At 42.9% G+C, this 25,169-nt stretch overlaps 2 protein-coding genes across 4 annotated transcripts in view; one reads left to right on the top strand and one right to left on the bottom strand.

Annotated features, from left to right (window-relative positions):
- Positions 1-18,929, bottom strand: part of ETS1 (ETS proto-oncogene 1, transcription factor) — a 338,616-nt gene extending 319,687 nt beyond the window's left edge. Inside the window, exon 1 of one of the 2 annotated variants that reach the window (XM_029572461.1) lies at positions 18,828-18,929. In XM_029572461.1, the coding sequence (XP_029428321.1) occupies positions 18,828-18,875 (48 nt within the window). In that variant the 5' untranslated portion in view covers positions 18,876-18,929. The remainder of the gene's footprint in view (positions 1-18,827) is intronic. The other variant, XM_029572460.1, reaches the window with a different exon arrangement.
- Positions 18,930-23,858: 4,929 nt separating this feature from the next.
- The window catches only part of FLI1 (Fli-1 proto-oncogene, ETS transcription factor), a 150,638-nt gene continuing 149,327 nt past the window's right edge, over positions 23,859-25,169 (top strand). For both annotated transcript variants that reach the window (XM_029572556.1, XM_029572555.1), the window contains exon 1: positions 23,859-24,197. The gene's annotated coding sequence lies outside the window, so the exon portion shown is untranslated. The remainder of the gene's footprint in view (positions 24,198-25,169) is intronic.

Genomic DNA, 25,169 nt, shown 5'->3' with positions numbered 1-25,169 from the left:
AGTTCAGTTTAATTGCCACTAATTTGTAATCAATTGCCTAACACAGGAGAGTCCTTTGTGTGTTGTAAATATTATAAAATGAGAAACTATTACAACATATTACAATGGATATGGTAATAAGCATTGAAAATTGTAACAAACATTCTCTGTAGCATTTCCTGCAGAATAAATATATTGGTTTTTGACCCAACACCGCAATCCGTATTTGTAGTATAATAGTCAATCTGACCCTAGCCTAAGGATCTTAGAATCAGCAATTTCAATACATCAACTATTAAGTATTAGAAGCTCAGGTCTCTGAAACAAAATAAACCCCCACCCAATCTCTCTTCCCCCCCCCCCCCCTCCCAGCCTAATCATATTTAGATTTGAAGAATATTATTTCAATGTTCTATAGCTGGCACATTCAGGTACTTACCAAACACTTAAAAATTAGAGAGGGAATGTAATTAGAACATAAGATAGCATTCTTAGAGCCATGTTGTTCTCCAGTAAGCTAAACATAATGAAGCCAATATTCAAATGAGACTTAACCAGATAAGTAGGACTCATCTGACTAAACAGTAGCTGCTGAGTATCTGGCTATGTTCAACGGGCTGCACTTAGCCAGAGAAGTCATTTATCCAACTAAAGTTGTTACCTGGATAAGGGGTAGGGAATGGATGTAATAGGGTAGAGCTACTTATCCATCTAACAGGGTCATTCAACATTTTGCCTTAAGGGCTTAACGCCTGTGTTAGTGCCCTAACGCACCTGTTAAAAATTACCACAATGTGTGTTAATATGCAAAGTATGCATTAGTTATTCATGTGGGAGGAGCTTATGGTAATGTTTGGCCATTAATGCATGCAATAGTACATTATCGCATGCGATAGTGAGAGAGTCAACCTGTGGTAGAGTGTACAGGCAACAAATTTACTTTTCTTTCAACTTTCAGCACTCCTGATGACACCAGATCTTCACAGGTGCCTACTGTGCTGAACGTATCTGCAACATTATATCTTTAACTGCCCCATTCCCCTCACCCCAAGTTGAAAGCTCCCTCTGTTACACTGATATAGTCACTGACCAACTTGCCTATGTTCTCTCTCTCGCTCATGTAGTAAAACTCTGGAGGGTGGGTGGAGTGCTTGAGCTCTGTTGGGGGTGGGCAAACAGGTGGATCTATTGATGCATTGGGGGGTGGCATGGGGGGGGTACTACCACCCACATAATTAAAACTTTTTTCTATTTTTGGGTAGTTGGGGCCACCTTGATTAATGGCCCTGGGTTGAAATGGGGGTCAGCACTGACCCCTGCCTAACCTCCCTGTTTGGCCACAGTTTATATTTTTGGGGGGCCAGCGGCCCTTTAAGATGATCACAGTCCCCTGAGGTTGGAGCAGCCTTCGCATTAAAGGGCCGCTCGCCACATTCTTTTGTTTTGCAGTGTTTGAGGTATTCATGCCACTCCTAGTACCTTGAGATGCTGTTGCCTCTGCTGTTGATACCTTCCACTAATTTCATAAAATTCGGATGGAAAATCCCTAAGAACCAAAATAGGATGCTTACTTCCCCCCTTGACCTTAAACAAAAAAAACAAAAAAAAAAGTGGCTTATTTCACTTGCATGGCTAAGATGCTTATGCCTTTGATAACAGGCATTCCCAAATCTGGTCCTTGCTATGCTCTCCTAGAGAGGTCTGTTTCACACAGTAAATGATGGCAAATAAAAAAAACACAAAAAAAACCCCAAACCCAATTGAACCATCCAATTTGCCCAGATTAAGATTCTCTCTCTAGTTTTCTACCACTTTGGGTAGAAGAGCATAACAATTCCCATTACTTAAACTCCAACTCCTTCAACCATGTCCCCTATCCATCATTTCACTCCTGCTCTCATCACTGTCCCAAAATAATGTCTTTTTTTCATTTCTTCTATATTTTATCTACCACCAGTCATTTAACTGAAGCAATCATTTTTAAATTCCATCTCAGTATTGATTGCCACTCTCTCTCCCAGTAGGCTATTTCAGGCATCAACTACTCTCTCAGTAAAGAAGTATGTTCTCCTGTTTTCTCTGAACCTTGCTCTCTCTACAACTTCACATTGTGAACCCCCTTGTCCTTGAATTTCTTCAATGGGTAATTAAATTATGCAAAAAAACCTGATTTTTAGTCCAGCTGTAGGCAAATATCATTTGAATATTTATTGTGGATTTCATGAAACTCAGATCCGTTTGTGGATGGAAAAAAAGGAAAAGGGGAGACTTTTAAAGACCAGATTGGACAATAATGTTGCCAGCTGCCTCCAGATTTTCAGGACAGGTTGATCCCTAATTTTGTGTTAGTGTGCACTAATATGAAATTAGTGAAATAAGAAAAAACATACCCCAAAATGTGGAAAAACGAAATATGAACTGATACGATATATAAAAATGATACACATCATTAAATTCTAGGAATGTGAATTTGTTTGCGATGAAATAGGAAATATAGTCTATATATTTCCTATTTTGTCACATTTCGGGGGGTCCTCGAAACGATAGGAAAAACCACAAAATTTCATATGGTTCTTTTATTGTTTTTGGGAGGGAGAAAGGGCACATAAAAAACCCCCAAACCCCCCAACCCCCCCCCCCCCCCAAGACTTACCGAAAGTCCCTGGTGGTCCAGCAGGGTCCTGGGAGTGATCTCCCCCTCTTGGACCATCGGCTACCACTAATCAAAATGGCACCGATGGCCCTTTGCCCTTACCATGTGACAGGGGCTATCGATGCCATTGTCCGGCCCCTGTCACATGGTAGGAGCAATGGATGGCCTGCACCATCCATCCATTGCTCCTACCATGTGATAGAGGTCAGCCAATGGCATTGATAGCCCCTGTCACATGGCAAGGGCAAAGGGCCACCGGCGCCATTTTGATTAGTGGCAGCCCGAGAGCAGGAAATCGCTCCCGGGACCCCCGCTGGACCACCAAGGACTTTAGGCAAGTTTTGTTTTTTTTGTTTTGGGGGGGGGGGGGGGCAATTGTAATTAATTAAATCTGAAGGGTTGGGGGTTTTTTTTCTTTGTTCAGGACAGCCGAAAAAAAAAAATCGGCCCAAACCGCAGGAAACTAAATTTCCCGCGGCGGGCCGATAAAGGCCGAACCGAAAGGTTTGGCCGAATCACATCTCTATTAAATTCACGAAATAATAGAAGTAACCCTATTGGGCAATCATACATCATAACCTTGGCTTAATCGGATTGCATAGCAACCTGGAAGCCAGTGATTTATTGAAGTAGGTGGCATTAACCAGCCTTGGATTTCCCGCAGGATCGGGGTGGGGGACCTCAGTGTTGTATCTGGAACTGAGAATAGGCAAAGTTCTTTAAATAGGAGTTTTAAAGTATTTCAAAAACAAACCATAGTGAGATCCATTTTCAGACATAGTCTGGATGGCAAAGTTAGCCGGATAAACTTATCCGGCTAACTTTGGAGGTATATTCAATAGTGTAGCTGCATGGTTAGCTTATGAGTTAGCCAGCTAAATACTTTTGAACATGAACCTTTATCTATCAATTATACATTAATGTTAGAAAAAAGACCAAAAAACCCCAACCAAGTTAAAACCCTGCTTCAATCCATATCCAGTTGATCTCAGAGTGACCTGTTAACATAAAATAGTTTTTAGTGTATCAGGTAACTTTTGCCTCTCTCCAGTTGTATCCTAACAACGTTTTAATGAAAATCAGATGTAACTGCTAAAGCATATCCATAGAGGGGTTTTTTTTTTCTTTTTTTGTGTGAGTAGAGAGATGAGGGATGTAGCCTTTGCCAGTTAATACTTAATGGCTTTTGGAATCCAGAGGGGCCTGTTTTCCCTTGACATATTTAATAACTAGAAACATGAAAAGAGCCCAGATTCTGTAGGCCTTGGGCTTTCTATAGAAGAAAAAAAAAAAAAAGCAGTTTTCAATTTTGCTTGGCACTTGCTGACCATGTTTTGCAGACTTGGCTGTTAAAAAATACTTTTCAAACATGTTTAAGTAAAACGATTTGTTTGCATGCCTCTTTTTGCCTATGTGCACCACCGGCACCGTGTTAACAAGTGAAATGCATCACGTTGGCCTTTCAGCTGTGAGTCAAACTTACCGAGGCTCGGACTCTGTTGTTTATGTCCATTAAAGAGAGTAAAAAGCTTATCCATTTCCAGATGACATCAAGCAAAGTTATTCCAAAAATACAGATGTTTTGCATTGTTTACAAAGCATGATGTGACTGCTTGCAGTTTAAAGTTCGAAATGCATGGGTTCTGTAAACAAAACTTCCGTATAAATTTCTTTTCTGGGAGGGAGAGAGAGGCCTTTTTAAGCTGCATCTACTTTTAACTTTGTCAGCAATTTTCTGTTGGCTAGCAAAGCTACATGGCCTGGGTGGCCACAAACTAGCTTGGGACTGTACATTCAAGTGACAAGAGTTCTGGGAGAGAGAGAGAGTCCACTATTAAAAAAAAAAAAAAATCTCCTTCAATATATAACAGTAGAAAATCATAAAATTAATAAAAGGCTTAAAGATCTCAAAGAGCCACAGCTTGGTTTTGGATAGAGATGCGCTTCGTGTAAAAATTTCATGCCGGACTTCATTTCAGGGTCTCCCTCGCGGGAAGTTTGTTTTTCCCCCAGTTGAAGAAGAACTGCGGTCTCTCTTCCAATAATGCAGCCTACGCCATGGGAAAAGAAAGAAGTTGCTGCCAAGCGTCTCCCATTCCCCTGCAGCCCGTGGGGCCGAAGTGCTGCTGCTTCCATGCCTGCTGACCTGGTACTTCTAAACACTACTTCCTGGCTCTGGCACCTCTCCCCCACCCCCATTCAGTACACGATCTGAACCAAGCAGGAGAAAGAGAAGCTGGAGGCAGGAATCAGCATTTAGAAATGCTGGACACCCCCCCCCCACACACACACACACACACACTGCTCTTCTTAGAGAGTTGTCAGCTGGCTCCAGTCCATTGCATGCTGGGACTTATTCTGATTTCCCTACTGCATTCCCTCAGAAAAATCAAGACTATAAGTACCTGCATGCAGGGGAGTAAAACCAGGCCTGGATCAACCTGTCCTGAAAATCTGGAGCCAGTTGAGAACCCTAGGTCTTCTGTCACTGGGGCAGGAAAGGAAGGTAAAAGCAATGAGAGGAGGATGGAAGAAGAGGTGGCAGGAATAGAGGGTAAAAGTGAGGAGGGGGAAGGAAGGAAGAACAGGTGGAGGCAGGGATGTAAGGTGAGGGGGCAGCATTTGGATAGCAGAATAAGACAGGGATGCTAGGAAGTGGGAGAAAGGATGGATGTGTGGAGGGTAGGGAACAGGGATGGAAGTGAATGGGAGAAGGGGTGGATGGAAGGAAGAGTGCGGTTACAGGTGGTGGCATGAGTGAAACTGGTAGTTTTCAGCACGGGGGGAGAAGGTGCACTAATTTCAGTTTTTGTATGGGCACTGGTTAACCTTGAGTTAACATTGCAAAGGACTGAGTGTGAGTGAGAAAAGATTCAGGAACGCACAGAGAGATCTTGACTGCAGATAATTCTTGAATTTTGATGTTTCTGTGTCTCCCATTCCTCATGTCAAGACTTCTTGGGCCTGTAATATGCCTTTCATCCTTTTGTCTGCTCTAGTTCATCTCTTTGTGGCCTAAAGTAAATCTCTATCTCCTTCTCTCTGCTTTACTTTACCTGGGAAATATAAGTCACATTATTCCATATTACCCATTACCATTGCTCTTGCGGTGCCAGAACTGAACCACAGAGGTTTCTGAAGTGCTCCAACTCAAAAGCCCTTTGGAATCTCATTTGGATAAAAGAAGATCTCATGCCCAGACACCCTATGGTTGGTATAAGGATGCACGTGCAATCAGCAACCAAGCAATGAAAAGCACAGAATGCAAATATTTATGCATACACTTGGAATATTGCTCACCAAAACAGTATAAAAACTGAATTCCTTTTATGCAAGTAGTATTCATATGACTTTCTTTTCAAAAGAATAAAGAGGACCATTGGTGATTGAGTGAAGTATCCTAACAAAAAGGGGACCTAGTGTTAAGTTCTGACCTGTTGCCGGCCCCTGGGAAGAGCTGAGACTGTGCAAGGACAGTTGGTGCAGCAGCCTGGATGAGATCACGTCACTCTTCCTATTCCACGCTTGCTTCAGACAAAAGGGCTGGGCTGGAAGCTGTGGGGTCGTTATGTATCCCATGTAGCTTCCAAGGGGTGTTAAGCTTCGGGCTGAGGATTCTCTCTCCCGCCCATTAAATGGAAAAAAAAAAAAAATCTCCACACCAGTTTGGGGTTGTTAAAAAAATAAAATTTTACTGAGATATTTGCATCATGGTAACGATGTGACAAAATGCACACCTTCTTCGTGACATCCATAGCAGCAGAATAGAAAAAAACCAAACAAAAAAAAAAAAACCCTAAACGTTCACGGCAATAGAGTTCATCTACTAGCAAGCGCTTCCTCTCAGGACTAACTTAAGCACCAGGTGAACTCCTCGAGCATCAAAATCTGGGGGACAGGGGAAAGGGGGGAAAAAAACACTGCTATGGAAAAGAGGAGCAGGCTAAATGCAGCCCAAGGAACCGGGGCCCGGCCTGCTGTTGTGGGAAGGATGAGGAGTATGGAACAGGGAGAGGCTGTTTCCAAAACTTCAGATGCAGAGAGACGGGGAGCGGATTGATGAGGCAGTAAAACGATTTCATCTTTAACAGCTCACCTACACTGGGAGAGAAGAACTAAAACCTGGCCCTATGCCAATGGGATGGGAGAAACATCAGCTTAGAGACGGAATTAATTGGCTTTACGATCTTAACCATAAACCAAGACTTTGAGAAGTCACAAATGCATTTGGAAGCATTTGTAACATTGAGAAGAGAACTAAACAGCTGTAAAGAATATTTTCGTCCTTTTTACAACATCGTAGCAAAAGTAATGTTGGAAACCAAGTCAGCTTCCAGTATTTTTACTGTATAGTGACTAACACTTATCAGTGCTGTTATCACTGCTGTATTCAAGATGTTGAACTGGGACTTAAGTGTTGCAACGCAAAGGGCCTTGAAAGTTCTTTTTCCCCTGCTCTGGGAACCCTGAAGTTTGAGATATTTTCACATTATAAGAAGTTTACCACCTGAACCTGTATTTGAGATATGGCCTCTGGAATCACTATCCAGGATATGAAAAAGCAAACTGAAAAGAAATTGTAGTCACAACGTAATCTCTTTTCATTTAGAACATCCATCAAGAGTGCCCCGTCTGAGTTATTGGCACTTAGATCCTTTAGATCTACATTGTGATAACACTCACATGAATACCTTCACTCTCTGCTTTGGACTCTGGAGGTTTACCCTCCCCTCACCTATGGGAGAATCCAAACTGGGTTTTAATAGGATTTGGTTTGGACTTAGCCCCAGCACTGTGTGTCACCCCCACTGTTTTAGTATAGCCTAGAAGAGGGCTACGAAAGTTATCACAATTTGGAGACCTTTTATGATCTATACCAAACATTCTGTTTTCCCTAACACACCATAAATATGTATATGAGGATTTATGAATATGGAACGCTTGTTAAATACATGATTTTTTTGTATTAAAGTTATTCTTGTATTATTTGGACTAGTGGCTCTCAACAGAGGTGTCATGAGGTCCTAGAAAGCGTGTGGCAGGGCTAGCAGGAGGCTGCTCTCTCCTCATCGGCCCGGGTAGGAGTCGGTTGACTTCTCCTATATTGGCCCTAACAGAAGGCAACTCTTGCTTCCTTCTCCTCTTTCTAAGCCAGTTTCCTCCTTCACCCAGGTCTGAATGAGACATCACTAACTCTTGCTCTTCTAGGCCTGACAGGACACCAACTTTATCTTCTCCTGCTGGGCTTGGAAGCGATGCTGCTGTCTTTACCCTGTGGGGAATGGTGGAAAGGAGGTTGGGTATGATAAGCAGGGAGAGGTGAAAGAGAAAGGGTGTATGGGGGCTGCTGAGCAGGAAGGGATGGGAACGAGGTAGTCTGAGTAGCTGGGCAGGGAGCGGTGTGAATGTGAGGGAATGATTGAAAGGGAGTACTTGGGAGAAGTGAGGGATGATGGGGGCAAGGAGGAGACGTGAAGGAGTGCAAGGGCCATAATATATGTCAGTTTTGGGAATGTGAATTTCTTCCATCTTTGTACTTTGCTTAGTGTAGGAGAAAATGTATTTCTGTTTCTAGTTTTCCAGTTTTGCATTGCATGCAGAATGGCTTTTTGAGGTTTCCATTCCAGTTTTGGTCTCCACATTTGTAATTTGTGGTCTCTTATTCTGTATTTGGTGAAGGTCATTTGTGTGTGACTGAGGTGAGGTGAGGTATTTTACTAGCATGTAGGCAATTGTATTACCCTTATTTGTTGCATTTTCTCAATAGAACATGCATTGGTGGTGCACTGCTGCCTTTTCATAGGTAGGGTTATTGCTAAGTGAGTACTTGCAGTTAGTGCTGCTATGGTATAGCAGGTTTGCTACACAAGTAAGGAGTGGAGGGTTTTCAGGTTTTGTATTGTAGAATGCACCTGGTAGTAGAGAGAGTTTGTGTTGCTGTTACTGAGATGACACCAGAATCAGAATATCTTTTTTGTTAGGTGAGCTGACTGGGGAAATATCGTAGTTCTGCTCTGCATTCATTGTTGGGGATTGAGTGGTTCTTGTGGATGCAGTGTTTGTTTCTATTTGTCCCCATGATGGTCATGCATTCAGTGCGTTACACATGTATCATCTGTCAGGTGTGACCAGACAGAAAAGAGATTGAGAACTACTGACTTGGACAATTTTAATAAAGATAACATTTGAAAAAATAGCCTAACAGCAGAGGTAGCAACTAAGAGAACTGTGACAATTAGAACATGTTTGGAGGACAGACAGGTAATACAGGCGCCAGAGAGGGCTGGAGTTAAAACTGGAAGAAATTAAGGAGAGAGTTTGTGTGTTTACTCTGGCATGCAGGGGCGGATTGGCCTATCGGGGGGGATCGGGCATCCTCCGGTGGGCCAATCGCTCTAGTCATGCGATCTGCCGTGCACTGCCATGAGAGCCGTGCTCAGCAGACCACGTGATGTAGTCCTGGGCCAGCCCGGTCAGACGTCATGAATCCGCCGCTGCTGGCATGTGACATTTGAAGGGTCAAAGAGGATAGCACAAGCCAGTGGTGAAAGAAGGGAGAGAGACCTGCATCAGGCATGGTTAAACCCTGACAGCAAACAATAGGCAGCCATAGTTAAACTCTAACTATCATACCTGGGAACCTGAGTTCTACTCACCCTGAAAGTTTTGTAGATTAGTGAGGGAGAGAGCAGGTGCAGCAACACAGCACACTTTCTCTCTTCCCACCCCCCCCACAGAAAACAGACAGACATTCATTTTCTTTAATGCAAACTACATGTCTGCAAATACCATTCTAACCACAAAAGAAAGTACAAATTAAACATGTCTTTGCATATTATTGGTCTATTGTGACAGAGGATGAGGTTGGGGCTGTGTCTTGTGTTGATGCTGTTACTGCTGAAATGCGCATTGACTGTTTTGCCTAGTGTAGAATATCATTTCCATATTAAAATGAGGCACAGGAATCAGTCTTAAGTGTTCACCTTGCATTTAATCAGAGTTCTCAAGGTAGACATCTCACTGACTACCTCAAAGATTACTTAAAAGGAACTAAATGATCATAAATTGCTATTTAACAATAAAGCTAACATGTGCTGATGTTATGTTGACTTATAATATGAATATTGCATTATTGATGTTGTGTGCACCCATAACGTGAATAGTTCTGATGTTGTGTGCACCTTTAATTTGAATGTTGCTTTTGAAAAACAGTTATCTTTTGGAAATATGATATATAAAAAAAATAAACAAAATAGATTTAGAAGCTAGTGCAGCTCTGTATTTAAATTTTATTTTTCTTGATCAGGGAGAACACTTTGTATCAGCACCGCTAAGCGGTAGCACTAAAAGATGCTTGACAACCTTCCATGAGAGGGAAATGATCCAACCCAGTAAAAGCACTTTTCGTTTGAGAAATATGAAACCATTGTTTTTCTGGTAATGGTTCATGCCTCCAGTTTGTTTGGATTCCCTGCATTTCTGTGTCCTGCAGCATTGGGTAATTGTACAATTCTTCCAATAGCTGCTCCTAAATGTTCAGCAGCTATCACTGATGGGAAAGCTGCCAAGAACATTTCTAAGCACTTAAAGCTTATTTGCATTCTTTTAGGGACATCAATATAGTCTGAGCTGCTTTTCTCAAAATGGGAGTTGCGAATTGGCATCTTCTTTTGAAAATAAGAAGCTGCTGCCACATATAAACTCGTCACATCCATAGAAAACGTGTTTACATCAGGCGGTGTCAGTGTAGATGAACACGTGCACTGCATGATTGTGAAACTAATTAATGGACTCTGGTTTGCTAAGTGGCTTGGAGGATTCTCTATATCTATGTCAAACACTATAGACTCAGCAATAACAATGGGGTTGCTGAACCTGCTGAATTCTGTGAAAGCAGAAAGCTCTGTTTTTGCTGAAGAATTTGTTCACTTGCACAAAGAGAGGTGACATAGAATGTACAAACAATAAAATACCGTGTGATCCAAAGACAGAGTTGTATCGTCCATATTGTGTAACCCTTTGCTGGGGTTGTGCTGGCTCCCCTAGGGCCATAAAAGTATTTGTAAGACGGGGCTGCTCTTGCCATCCTTCCGGCACTTCCCAGGGAGTGAAAGGAGAGTCCCTCTTGATGTGTGTGTATCTTTCTGGTGTGGTGGTCTCCTCCAGGACAGACAGGCGGGACTCAGACTGGGTGTTCAAATCATATTTACTGATCATTTCCAAAAGGTCAATCACTGTCCCACAAAACATTCAACTCCTCAAACTGTGCAGGTGAACTATTTACATGGGGTCTTCTCTGCTGGGGTGCTGGTGTCTGTCTCTCCAGCTCCTGGGAGGGAGCCTGCCACAGCCCAGTAAAGGGGGGAAATCCTATGGGGAAGCCCCACACCATGAAAAGATCCTACCTGAGTCCAAAGTTCAGTCTGACACCTGTAGCCTGTGTCCCGAGCCCTTTGGCATGGAAATCCAACTGGGAGTCTTCCAATAGAGATGTGTATTGGGGTTTTTTTTTGTTTTCTCCCCCCCCCCCCCCTTCGGGAAACTGTTTTTCCTATGGTTCGGGGTTTGTTTGTTTTTTTGGTGGGCCCCCGATTTTCGTGTTAAGTCCATCCGTTAGCATGCGCTTTCAACTCTGACCTCAACTGGCCTTCCCTTCTGTCTTGTGTTTCCTGTTTGCAAAGTCCTGCCAGCCACTAGAACTTGTGGGCTCCATCCAAGGAGGAGATGACTGGTTAGGTGAAGATTGCCCTGCTCTGCTTTCTGATCCTCTCCTGCAGGGGATTTACCCTTAACCAGACTGCCCAGTCTTGACAATCCCTGTGCAAACACAGTCTGATCAGAAAACGTTTTCCTTCCCATGTTCACATTGGCATTATCCATGGATAATCCAACACAGTTTTTCCAAGGGATTCCTTTTGCCAAGAAGAAATTGTTCACCAGATTAAGTATTCCATTTGCAGTCAAAACATTATTGCAAACCAGCATCTGGAGCACACCCAGTCTAATTTGTCCTTATGATAGGTCAATGAACCATACCAATAAAGGATACAATTTATCTCCATTGCTTCCATCAAGACATAATGTAAAGAGTTCTGCCTTTGCAAGATAGAGCATAGCATTCGTACAGTGTGGTGCAAGAGAGTGTTAATTATTATAGATGTAGTCTTACGACGTCCACACTCATATTGCTTGGCAATGCTAGAATCACTGAACATCCTTAAATAAAGGGTCTGTGTGATATGCTGCTGCAAAGGGCAGGTTGTGCTCAATTAAAAACCCGGTACAAAATGTCTCTGCTTCAATTGATTTCTGAGAAAGATCACTGTTTAAACTTGCAAAATATAATTGGGTCTACAATGTATTCTCATGCACAGTCACTTTCTGCTTATTTGATGCACTTCTATGTGACCTTTACAATCACCAAGACCCTTGTGCTTAATGGATATGTCTGTGCAGCAAACTGAGCAAAATACAAAGTCACTACTTTTGCATAATCTTTTAAGAATGAGATATTCAGCAGAATTGTAATAAATCAGGTGACTCAAACGGTGATCTCAGAGTTCCACAGAATCCCTCGCTGGAATAGTTTCTCTAAAAATCAGAGAGCTCTGTGTTGGACAGTGCTGCAGGAAAATATAGTCCTGCTCTACAAAATATTGTGCTAACAAGGCACAGGAAGAGTGCGGACCTTCTCTTTTTTCCCTATCACTATAGACTTTTCTCTTCTTCCCCCATCATTGTAGACCTTCTGACTTCCCACTGCTGATCTTGTTCTTCTCTCTTCTTCCTGCCACCACAGACCTTATTTCTCCTCATTTCCCCTCTCACTGCAGATCTTCTCTTCTCATCTTCCTCCTGCCACTGCCGACCCTTGTCTTTCTCTTAGTTTATTATTATTTTCATGAATTGCATTTCCTAATAAAATCAATGTGATATACTATAAGAACATAAGAAATTGCCATGCTGGGTCAGACCAAGGGTCCATCAAGCCCAGCATCCTGTTTCCAACAGTGGCCAAACCAGGCCACAAGAACCTGGCAATTACCCAAACACCAAGAAGATCCCGATTGCTACTGATGCAATTAATAGCAGTTGCTAATCACAAAGTAAACAAGTACAATATATAATATAAACTTAAGAATGGCAAAAATACTTACATTCTTTCCTGAGCCAGTGCAAGGGTCATCAGGTGCCCTAGGCAGATCAGATAGCTTGGCGCCCCCCCCCCCCCCCCCATCAATGACACTCCCATACCACTGTCAGACTACCGCTCTACCTCTGAAGCTAGCCATGCTGACACTATCCAGCCAAAGCTCCTCCTACTTTCCAACGCGCGGGCCCAGCTGCCGATGCTCCCTCTCCTTCCAGCCCCAGCTGCAGCTCTTATTCCTCCAGTCCACCCTTGTAGGGCCAATGCCAGTCGCAGCTGGTGAAAACACTAGGCTTCCACCCCCAAAATCTCAGCATTCTAAGCAGCCGCGCAATTCGCCTGGTGCTTCCACCGGCCCTGTCTTCTCCCCCATCTCCACAGACCTGCTTTCTCCTTCCCCCTCTTGCTGCAAATCTTGTTTGCCACTGCTGCTGCAGACCTTGTCCTTTTCGCTTCCTCTCACTGCAGTCCTTTTCCTCTTCTCTTCGTCTTCCTCCCACTGCAGATGTTCGCTTCTCTCGTTACCCCTGCTGCTGCAGACCTTATTCCTTCTACCTCCTACTTTAATGCTAGCCTTCTTCTGCCCTCCCACCATGTCTCAAGGATCCCTATGTGCTCTCCCTCCCTGATCCACGGATCTCTGCCTCTCTCAGCAGGCTATGCCCCCCATCCACTAGTGCAGTGGTCCCCAACCCTGTCCTGGGGGCCCACTAGCCAGTTGGGTTTTCAGGATATCCACAATGAATATGCATGAGAGAAATTTTGCATGTTATGGAGGCAGTGCATGCAAATTTTCTCTCATGCATATTCATTGTGGATATCCTGAAAACCCAACTGGCTGGTGGGCCCCCAGGACAGGGTTAGGGAACACTGCACTAATGCATCAGTGTCATCAAGGTCTTTGATCCAGCTACCCTTCTCTACAGTTTGTTTATTTATATTCTACTTTTCTGGTACTTTAGGTATTTCCCTTCTCCGGAAGGGTCACAATCTAAAGTCACCATCTACTCCATCCTGTGCCCACCCTCTCACTGAAAAGGTTTTGATCCAGTCTTCCTCTCAATTCATCATCATTATTATATCAGGCACTAGAACAGTGGTTCTCAACCCTGTCCTGGGGACCCCCCCCCCCCCAGCCAGTCAGGTTATCCACAATGAATATGCATGAGAGAAAATTTTCATGCAGTGTATGCAAATTTTCTCTCATGCATATTCATTATGGATATCCTGAAAACCCAAACTGGCTGGGGGGGGGGGGGTGTCCCCAGGACAGGGTTGAGAACCACTGCACTAGAAAAAAATTCCAAAAGGTGAAATCACTGATCACCACCACATGTAATATCACAATATACTCTGTTATAAAGCATCATATCTCAAAAACAAAAAAAAAAAAAAAAAAAAAAAAGAGTGAAAACCAGTGTGCTCATACCATCACTGCAAAAGTTGGAAGGTTACTCTCAAAGTTGAAGATATTCCTTTATCTAATCACAGCACTCTGTACAAACACTCAGAGAATTTGAAAATCACATGATACTGCTCCATATATAAAAAATAACAATGCCCCTGGATTTTAAATTAGAAATATCCACATCCCAAACACCTGTTTTGCATAAGGATCCTAAATATTCATATCTAAATCAATCATCATCATCAGTGACCCTTATATATCTCTCCAATCTGATTGAGGCTACTGCTGGTACATCATCATCATCCTTGGGAGCTCAGCTGTCTGGGTGTGCAGGCACTTCAGATCCTTGGCCTTACCACCACAGGTTCCTTCTGCAGCCTATACTTTGGAGGCGCTAGTATGACACCATTGCTGATCACTCTTTGCTCTCCACAGCTGAAAATGAGGCACCGCATGTGTGAGCATGCAGCCATACATGTGGCAGGAGAGAGGAGACTAGGAGCATGGTGAGGGAGAAACAGAAAACAGCTCTGTGCCTATGCTCTCCAGCCTATCTGTGGCACCTGGGATTTTAAACATCCTTCCCAGAGACCTGGTAATGTGTATAAATATCAGGAGTCTCCAGGCTAAATCCAGAGAGCTCCCAGGTACGCTAATAGGCCTGGGGTAACCCGCCATGGTTAAATTCCTAACTGCAGTGGTATGATTTCATCAGACTTCCAAAAAGGCAGGAGTAAACTGCTTAGAGCAAGTGGTGACACTGCTGCATCTGGCTTCTAAGAAGTTTGGAATGCCCTCCAGGAGCGACCATGGGCGGAACCCAAGCATCAGTGAGCATGGGGAAATCTTATTTTTCAACAATGGCTTTGCTAACTTTGGTGACTGTATGGTAAGAAATGAATGAAGGCCTGGAAACTGATGTGGTGAGGCCTTGGGATTTCTCAAAGGTGGCCCTAGCCTAGGAAATGGTGTTAGTTAAAAGGGAGCATACAATTCCTAACAGTACACTTGATAGGTTGTTGGAGTGGTGAGATCCTGTCTGCTCAAAGGCAGGCGGATAAGGAGTTCAGTGTGTGGGGCAAGTTTTTGTTGGATTTAGAGAAGATTTGTGGCAATTTCATTTAGCGTTTTACGTTAAAGCAGGTCTCCTATCCCTGGGAGGCTGGGTCTCACAACCTCTGTCCCCGCTGCTAGGAAGAAGGTGGTATACTTTCTCAGGTCATAACCTGGCTACAGAGGTGCCTCCGTGATTTTTGCAGTTTGTTGAGGATTTCCGGATTTTACTTTTTGGTGTTTTTCCCAGATCCCCTGCAGCAACCCAGAGACTTCCCCAGCTTCAGGATGAAAGAAGATCTGATTTCTTCTTTTCACACCCAGTTGACCATCAGTGTGATTCTGTTTTGAGTGGCTGAGTATTTTCGGGTGGAATTTTATTTTTTCATTTCAGGAGGAAGTCTGCAGCCTCTTTTCCTGACCAAGGTTGGGGGAAGGAGAGAAGCTTAATTTTTCTAGAACCCAAAATACCATCTGAAGAGAAGTAGTGAGAGTAAGAAGGCCTGTTCATCTGGAGACCCCCACTGGATTCTAGGGATGTACATTTGTTTGACATTTCATATTTTCTTTCATAATGTTTTCAAAATGAAACAATTTTCATTTTGAAAATTTTTATTTTCTCTTTTAAACACCCTGCAGCAACCCAGAGACGTCCCCAGGGCTGATCAACTGGAGCCTCCAACCCTTCCAAACAAAGTGAAACTGAGCCTCCCCATATGCCCCCCTCCCCCCCCAAAAAAGGTCTTGGAAGCCACCCTGGCCCCCCACTTACCCCATCCGTGGGGGTCCATTGTTCCAGAGGGACAAGAGAGCCAGATACCATAGTGTGACCTCCTCAGGGTTTGCTGGCATCATTTTCTTGAGCAGCCACACAAACGCACGACACTGAGAATGCGCCATTCCAAAGCAAACTATGGCACATCTCAGGATGGAGGGGGCCGGGGTGGGTCCCAGTCTTGAGACATTTTTCGAGGAAACAGAGGTGGTGCACTGGCGCCCGGGGGAAGCTTTTTTTTCTTTTGGGGATTTTCATTTTAATGTTTTTGCTTTGTTTCTGTAAAGGACAGAGACAAAATAAACATTAAACAAAATGATAATCGTGGGGGGGAAATAAATAAATGAAATTTTGGAGGCTGCACATTCCTACCGGAGTCTCTGTCCCAGAAGAAGAGGATTAGGAGTTTGGGGAAACTGAAATACATGCAGACCTTGGGTTTTCTCTGGGATGGGATTTCCACTTCACCTAGGAGACCCCTAGTCCACCTGGGATACTTTTTCAAGCCTGGAGGATGAGACCATTTCAGGATCCCGGTACCAAAGAACACATTCACAGATAGAGGAGCATAACTTTGTATCATGGATGTAAGTACAGTAAGTGTGTATGGTACCAGTTATTTACCTTGGAAGATCTGCAGCAAAGTTTATGTTTGAAACACCAGGCCAGAGTATCCCATCAGTTTATTGGCATCTATTCCCATCATTTACAGACAGAAGAGATGTACCCAGAGAAGAGGTTTACCTCTATGCCTTGGGTCCTGGAGATCTATCCTCCCCCTTCATTCAGAGAATCCATATCCCAGGACTGTTGCACTGTGTGAGGACTAAACCCCAGGACATAGCATGACCCCTGTCTTCCCAGAGAATAATAGAAGAGGCTGGTGGCTACACGGGATAAAATAAAGGAATACAAGAATCAAAAAGAAAGACAATAAAGCCTGGAATAGCCTACCAAGGGAGGTGGAGGAAGCCAACACTGATTATACTTGGGTAAGATGTGGAAGGCAGTGGTAGGAACATGATCAAGATGTTGAGTAAACCTAGTGACAGCAGGCCATGGAATAGCTAGGTTGGTACCAGCAGGCCACGACTCCCCAAAAACCAACCAGGTCAGTGCCAGCAGGATGTTCAGCTGTTGCTATCCTGCAAGGCCACAGGAACCTAGGGTGACCAAATATTTGGGCAAAAGCATCACTGGTTTGCGGTGAGCATTTTTAGGACACCCTAGCCCCCTTACATAAGGTCAACCCAGGTCACTGCAGAGATGGCGTTCCAGTCTTGTATTCCCCTTCCCTCTACTGTCTGAATGGAAATAAAGTCTTACTTTTAAATCAGTACCTCATCTCCCTGCAAGCAAAGAAGGCAAAACCAAAACTGGATCTGCCTGACCAACAGCAGCAGCAACCTTCTTTTATTTCCAAAAATAGTTATTTTTATTTAAAACTCTTGGGTCTTATCACTATTTGGATGGATGAATGTTTTTGACTTCCATAACTCAGTTTAACAAAATCCTTACATGGGGTAACTGATGGAGTTTGCTGTTGCAACATTTATGGTGACCAGATGGCTCCATATCATAATAGACAGGCAGAGCCGGTCCTGGTTTCAGCCCATTCAATCTAGGGACTTGTAGTTCCAATTTCTCTAACAAAGGCAGGAGTTCCAGCCCATAAATGCAATGGGGGTGAGGCCAGGACAGGGTCATCATGTTTTCTTGATATGGAAGTTTCTGGTTATCTTTACATTATCCACAAAAGGATTCAACAGTTTGACACACCTGATTTTGTACAAAGTCATTAAACTTAGGGAAGATCATTTTAGAACAACATGCATAGCAATAAAGTCTGTGTGTACTTGCTACATGCAAACTTTACTTCTAATTTTAAAGTAAATTTATGCATATAAAATCACTTTGAAAATGTTGGGATAAGTCCTAGTTCATGCATAAGTTATACTCAAGAAGTTAAACCTGCTCCTAGCAGTGCAGACCTTCTGCCTGTAAACTTATGTGCAGACTTTTGAAAATTCAAATTCCACATGTGCTGTCCCCACCCCAAGTCCACCCTGTAGAAAAATGTGGTACATTTGTACCACAAAATGTAAGTAAAAGTATGTACATAATTATGTTATACATGTACTTTTATACACATTCCCACCTAGCTTTCTGTACATTCATTCAAAGAGCCAGTTACATGTATTGAACTGTGTTTCAAAATTATCCCCAAAATGGTGGGTGCTTCTGATTGATTCAAAAGGTCAATAGTCTAGCCAGTTGGATTTTCAGGCACCCACAATGAATGTGCACAAGATATATTTGCAGCATGCATCATTCCATTGTAATGTAGCGATAAAGCACCGGCCAAAGAAGATCCCTTGCTCCTGCCATCCACAGATCCACCTCCTCCCAGTAGTTACACCATGCAAGAGTCCGCACCACAATAAAGTCCCCCGTTCCCAGCTTGGCCTGCAGCCCTGACAGGGCTCCAGCAAAGGCTTAAAGGTCCCCCTGCAGCAGGTCCCTACAAACTCTGTCTCTCAGTAAAGCAAGCACAAAGAGAAGCTTGTGTCCAAACACCTTTTCTTTATAGTCCATAAAGAACTGGACAATGACTTAAAGCCTTCAGTTCATTGGGGAACCAAATATGTTTAGCCTTCCAGCCAGCAAAAACCACCCTGCTTGGGGGCAGCACAACACTCCCCAATTCTCCTCTGTTGTGGTGCAGGCTACAGTCCTCCCAGTCCTTAAACAAAACACAACCCAACCAAAGCACCAACCAACACTTAACAGCAATCCCCTCTTACTCTACCTCCATGTCAGTGCTAGTATTTTCCATAGCCAGAACCTCCACCTCCATGACATCCTCCCCCTCTGCTGAGCTGCGTTTTTCTTTTAACCCTATAGGAAGGCCAGTGCTTTCCTCTTCAGTAATCATGGGTTCAGGTGTGTGTGCATCTGCATTCCCCGGGTGCCCTGCCCAGCTGCCTCATCAAACCTGTCTCTTTCCTCCCATTGGTCTAATTGTGGCTCAAAGAACCTGGGAAATGTAGTCCCTGTTCACATGCAGCTGCCGCTGTCTGGGTCTGCTCCAGGCTCTCCCAGGGGTGTTCCAGTTTGGGTTTTCCTCCCCCCCGAGACAGCATGCACTTCATCACAGTATGCAAATATATCTTATGCACATATATCTATAAATAGCCTGAATAGACTGGCTGAGTAGTCCTTGAGGATTGGGTTGAGAAACACTGGCCTAGCCTCACCCCACTTAAGGGTCATGCATTGCCATCTAAGAATGGATGCTCTTTCATTAGGCCAGGGCTTCCATATTCTGTCCTGGGGACCCCACAGCCAGTAGGGTTTTCAGATATCCACAATTAGCATATATTGGATTTCCAATGCATGTAAATGTATCTCAGGCATATTCATTGTGATAACCTGAAAAACCTGACTGGCTATGGGATCCCCATGATGGGTTTGAAAAGTCCTGCTAGCTGGCTAACGTTTGACTCCAGACTGAATGGCTATACATATACATAACACAGCTGTCAGGTTACTCAGTTCCAGGAGGCAGATTTGAGGCTAGTCCTGTATTTCTGATAGCCCTATTCTGGTGTATTACAGCAGAGGTGGCCAACTCTGGTCCTCAAGAGCCACAAACAAGCCTAATTTTCAGGATATCCATAATGAATATGCATATATTTGCATACATTGGAAGTAATGCATGCATATTCATTGTGTGCATTCTGAAAACCAGACCTATTTGTGGCTCTCGAGAACCGAAGTTAGCAACCCCTGCATTATAAGACTTGAAGCACTGATTTCAATGGGTAGAATCAGGAACTACAAAAACCACATTGCTTTGAGATGTAAGTGCTAAACCAAACCCAGCACGAAAATCTCCCTCCTGGACTAGGGTAACTTGGAAGCTCTATATATAGCCACCTTTGTCCACTAGGTAGCTATATTTAGCTGCTTAAACAGTGGGCATGCCCAGAGATGTGGTTGGCTCAATAGCAGGGTTAGGCAGATGGAGGAGGAACTTAGCTGGCTAGTGTGAATTTTCAGTGTTAGCTGGCTAATTAGGTGGCTATCCCTATGTGAGGGAACAGCTGGCTTATATTTAGTTGGCCTAAAGATAGCCAGCTATAATAGTTGGCTCTCTTGCCACTGAGTTGATTTTAGAAAATTCACCCATGTAAGTATGCCTACATAAGTTTACTGTATCTTTGATTGGCCATTTTAAATATAAAAACTGATCATTATGGATCAGAGCAGGGATTCTCAACCCAGTCCACAGGACACACATAGCCAGTCAGGTTTCTGAGAATATCCACAATAAATATACATGAGATAAATGTGCATGCATTGCATCCATTGTATGCAAATCCCCTGGGTCAGGGAAATGTGAAGCTGAGATATCATATCTATAGTTGTCACCTCATCCAGGTCAATTTGAAGAGGCTTTTGCAGGCTTGGTTTTTCCCCATTGCATACATAGAAATGTACTTCTATTGTTCTGAGGTAACTCAGAACTACAAATCCATACATTCAATAGAGAAAAATCAGGACTCTCATTGTTGACCTGGGTGGGGGACAAGCCTAATCCTAACCTGGACTCCAAAGGTATAAAGATAATACCTACAGTTTAATTACAGGGAAAGTTTGAAAGCCCCCTAAACACATCAGGTAGTTCTATGGTGTTTATTATTTTATATTTTAACAAAATTAAAGAGAGCTTGCCCAATGACAGCTCGAATAGAACAATCCCATTGCTAAGAGACTAATCTACTTCAGTGCTACACGTTGCAGACAGAATTATCGCATGGAACATAATTTAGCACATTACTATTGGATGCCGGAATGGGAGGGACAGGACGCTAAATCTTGATATGCTAATGTTAATGCAGAAGTATAACCCACTCCCCCTCTCAGCCCATGCCCGGATCCTCCTTGGTTTCTGCCACTGCTTCTACCACTCCCTGTATGACCAAAGTACCTGAAGGTGTGTATGTGTTGTTGTTTTGTTTTTCCAGGCATATTGGTTTTAGAAAAAACAATGCTTTGCAAGTTGAGATAACTTTTATTGGACCAGCATAAAATGTGCTACACGAGCTTTTCACACATACGTATTTCTTTTTCAGAGCATCTTATTCCCGTCAAGAAACGACATTGCAATGAATCCATGGCGTGTGTAATTCGGATATCTATAGGCTGGACACAGGACGTTCCCCATACCACATCACCCCCTCCCCACCAGTGACCTCATAATTGTAAGGCATATCGTGTTTGGCCAGGCTGAATTAATTGGCTGCCAGGCGCACTGCGATTTATTGTCGGAGCAATGTAGTATATAAAGGATCTTCCAGTCCATCCAGCCTTTGAAACATGTCCTGAATGTTTTCTCTGGATTAAGCATGAATATTAAATGCTCTTCTCAGACTGGACATTCCTATTAATTGTAAGCCAGAGATGAAGCTGTAGGTTTAGATCGGAGGGGGGGACGCCTTTTCAGCCCCTTTCCCTTACATACCAGCATAGCTGATAAAATGCTTCAATATGTAGGAATTTGGGGCAAAGCTGGGGGAAGGGAGCAGACTGCATGCTCTTTGAAAGGAAATGCGTTCTCATGGCTTGGGCCATTCTTCTAACCCTTACATGGAGCAGATTTTTTTCCCATTTGCAATTATTTTGACAACTATTGTTGTGTGTCTTCTGTATCAATTCCCTGTGTCCTTCGTTTTTCTTGCCTGTGACATTCAGCTTCTATTGGTTATGTTTGCCGAATGACATAATTTTTAACACTCGGCTTCTGCACAGAAAAAAAAGCTCTAGATGTGTGTGTTGTTTTTTGGGGGGTTTTTTTTCTGTAGCTGTCATCGTTCGTCTATGGGACAGTCGGTATTTAACGATCCCATATGACTGTCCGAAGATATCAACCACAAACAGAAAACGTTCCTAGCTTTGCAGTCTGTTTGCTTTGAAAAGGGGATGTTTACCAATGAACTCAAACAATAACGAAAAAAAAAGTAAGATCCCCTTCTTCTTAACACTCCCCAGAAATGATAAGAATGACACAACCCTAATATTCAGTTGCAGGAGATTTCGTCTTTTCAAACTGCCAGTTGCTGATCAAGATGTGGACCAATGGGTCCAGTTCCTTATTTCTTTAGGAGGACCCGATAAACAATCAACAAAGTCATGGGGAGAGCCAGGATAGAAAGAATGCCAATAGGAGGTATATATGTATATATATGCCCATGCGATTCACGCAACACGGCATACTATAATTATAAACTATATTCTTATCTGATAATGTTCAATACTTTTGTCATCTGACTTCAAAAAAAAATAGCCAAGATCTATTCAAAGTGGCAACTGTCCTCGATCTATAGAGCATTACTTAAATTGAATAGAAAGATCAAATCCAGTATTAATTTTTGTTAGCCACCAAATATCCTGTGCATATCTGGAAGCATTATTTATTTATTTATTCTGTAGGTTTATTTTGTTCGTTTATTTTTAAATGTCATAAATACGAGGAAGCTACAGGTCTTCTTCGGGGATCCCATTTCTTAGGTTCTTCCAGAGTCCCTCCTTCGCTACAAATTAATGTTAGGTAAACCTTCTCGGATCTGATTCCATTCCAAGTTCGGAACCATAAAATATTTGACTCATATTTGTTTGGTTGACCCAAGTCAGTTTTGTCCTATTTTTTAATCTGAGTTTTTTGGGGGGGTTTTCATCCAGATTAATTTGGATTGGTTGGAATTTATGCACATATTTGTGGTTTCCAAAGTTTGAATCTTTGAATACTTCCGGCCAAAGAACATTTGGCAGCAGAAAAAAAAATTTCTTCTCGTTTTAAATGAATTTCTCAAAAATTGGCTCTAAGGTATATTGGGGGGGGGGGGGAGGAGAGAGGTAGGGGAAAGAGAATAGTTTTGTTCATATCTCAAAATAATAGATGTTATGATTGCGTTAATCCCTAATTATTGAACAATACCCGAAAGTTTCAGTCAGTCTGGCAAGATCTTGGATGCATAGCAAAGAAAGCTCAGTCTGTTTTGACTTTATATCTGCTTTACTTTCTATACTTAAGATAATTGATCATATGAATTCGGGATATTTTTATCCATGTTTAAATAAGTGATAGTTCCTTTTTTATTTTATTTATATTCATTTTGTATTCCCTCCCATTAAAGCTTCACTTTCATTTCTATTTTGCTTCTAAAATAATAGATAGATAGATAGATAGATAGATAGATAAATAGATAGATAGATAGATAGATAGATAGATAGATATGAGAAAGAGAAATAAAATGGGGGAGGGGCCCTGAGAAGAACCCGTACCTTTAATTCCATGTGGTTTGGTCAGTGTTTTAACAAGTGAAATCGTAATGAGGGAACCAAACCAGCTATTTTGCGCCTTAAATGCTTCCATTTGGAAGGTCGGATAATGGCAATAAAAGGGCAGATTACAGAATAATAATGTAAAACGGATATCTGAGACTTCTTTAAAAGAAACGAGATTCGACTTAAGTAGCCCTTTAGCTCCACTCAGCGTCTCTTCTTGCCTTTGCCTCCCACCAATTATTGCCCTCTCCAAAAAAAACATGCAATGTAAAACAAACCGAAGCAGACTCCCAGTTCTTTACAGAGGGACGAAAGGGAGGGTCTTTCTGTACATTTTGACAGATGCTAGGATGTCCCGCCTAAACAATTAATCAGGAGGAGGTCGAAATGTTGATAAGAAAACGGAAATCGAATTAAAAGAGGGGAAGGATCGGTGGAGAAAAAAAGAGAGGGATGGAAAGTGACTGTCACACGCACACACACACACACACGCAGCGCGCGCACACACACACACTCTCTCTCTCTCTCACACACACACAGAGTCTATTACTGGAACTCCCTGAGGATATGGGCTCGGGCTGCAGCTTGTCTGGACGGGCTGGAGCGCTAAGGAAGCTTTTCTTTGAAACTCAACTTTGGATCTAACTGCTGTAATCTTTCCAGTACAAGAAACAAAAACAAACAAACTCCAAAAAAAACCAAAAAACTCAAGCAGCAGGGCAGGATAATAACCCAACGCCGGGACGTGATCGGTTTTTATTCGCAAAGTGGATCTCTTCCAACCCCAACTGCTCCTTGGTTAACTAGGGGGGAGGGCAGGGTGTAAAAGGTGAGTTACGATTTTTATTTGAAAAAGTAAGGGAAGAGAGCTGAGAGGCAAAGAGTAGCTTTAGTCCATTTTGGAGCGACCTCAGCACAGGGATATATTGATTTTTGTATCTTAAAAGTTTCTTGTGAGGTGGTTGAGTACCTGGGTTGTTTTTTTTCTTACGCGCAAAATTACATTTCTGTTTTTTTCCCACGGACTATGAGTGAAAACGGAAGAGGGGCTTGAGGGAGGGGGAAAGGAGAGCATTCAGACTTGGCAGGGATTTTGAAACCAATTCTCAGCCCCTTACTGTCTTTCTAGTTCGGAAGCAAAAGGGAAAAGTGCAGTTAATGATAGGGAATAAAAAATCCATTGAGCTATCAGAGACTTGTTAACATCTGATTAATCGATCTGTAGTACATTAGAGGGCGGGCAAAAAAAACCGCTTCAATACAATCTTTTACCTATAGCTAGACAGGGAACTAACTCATATAGGTTACAATATAGGAAGAACAGCTGGCTTTGAGAAGATTGGGGGGAGGGGGGGGGGAGAGAAGGCAGGGTGATCCCAGAATTGGGAAGAATGTGTTCGAAGAACCTCTAATAGATGGGTGACGAATGGATTTTAACGTAACATATAAAGAAGCATCTGGGGAGTGGAACTACAACTGTACATACAGCTCCTTACTTGGGAGCCGTGCAAGATGCTGCATTGCAAGGATTGCAGGGGGCATTAGGATCTGTAATAAGGTAAATAGAAAAATAGCATGAACTCCAACCAAAAAACCTGCAAAGGAGAGAAAGAAAGGTAATTACAAACGCTGCCCACAAGTTAGGGTTCTCCCCACCCTGCCCCCACACACACCGTCTCCCCTCCCCCCCCCCCCCCCCCCCAATAGTTTTTGATGGCCTTGATCTTTGAAAATTGGGAGTAGTTCCTGAAATGAAAGGGGTCCACAACTTTTAATTTAAGTTTAATGGAGGATCTGATAG

The sequence above is a fragment of the Rhinatrema bivittatum genome, chromosome 12 (genome assembly GCF_901001135.1).
Source record: "Rhinatrema bivittatum chromosome 12, aRhiBiv1.1, whole genome shotgun sequence".
NCBI classification, from domain to species: domain Eukaryota; kingdom Metazoa; phylum Chordata; class Amphibia; order Gymnophiona; family Rhinatrematidae; genus Rhinatrema; species Rhinatrema bivittatum.
Note: the sequence above shows the minus strand (reverse complement) of the source record. Positions and strands in the feature narration are given on the sequence as shown.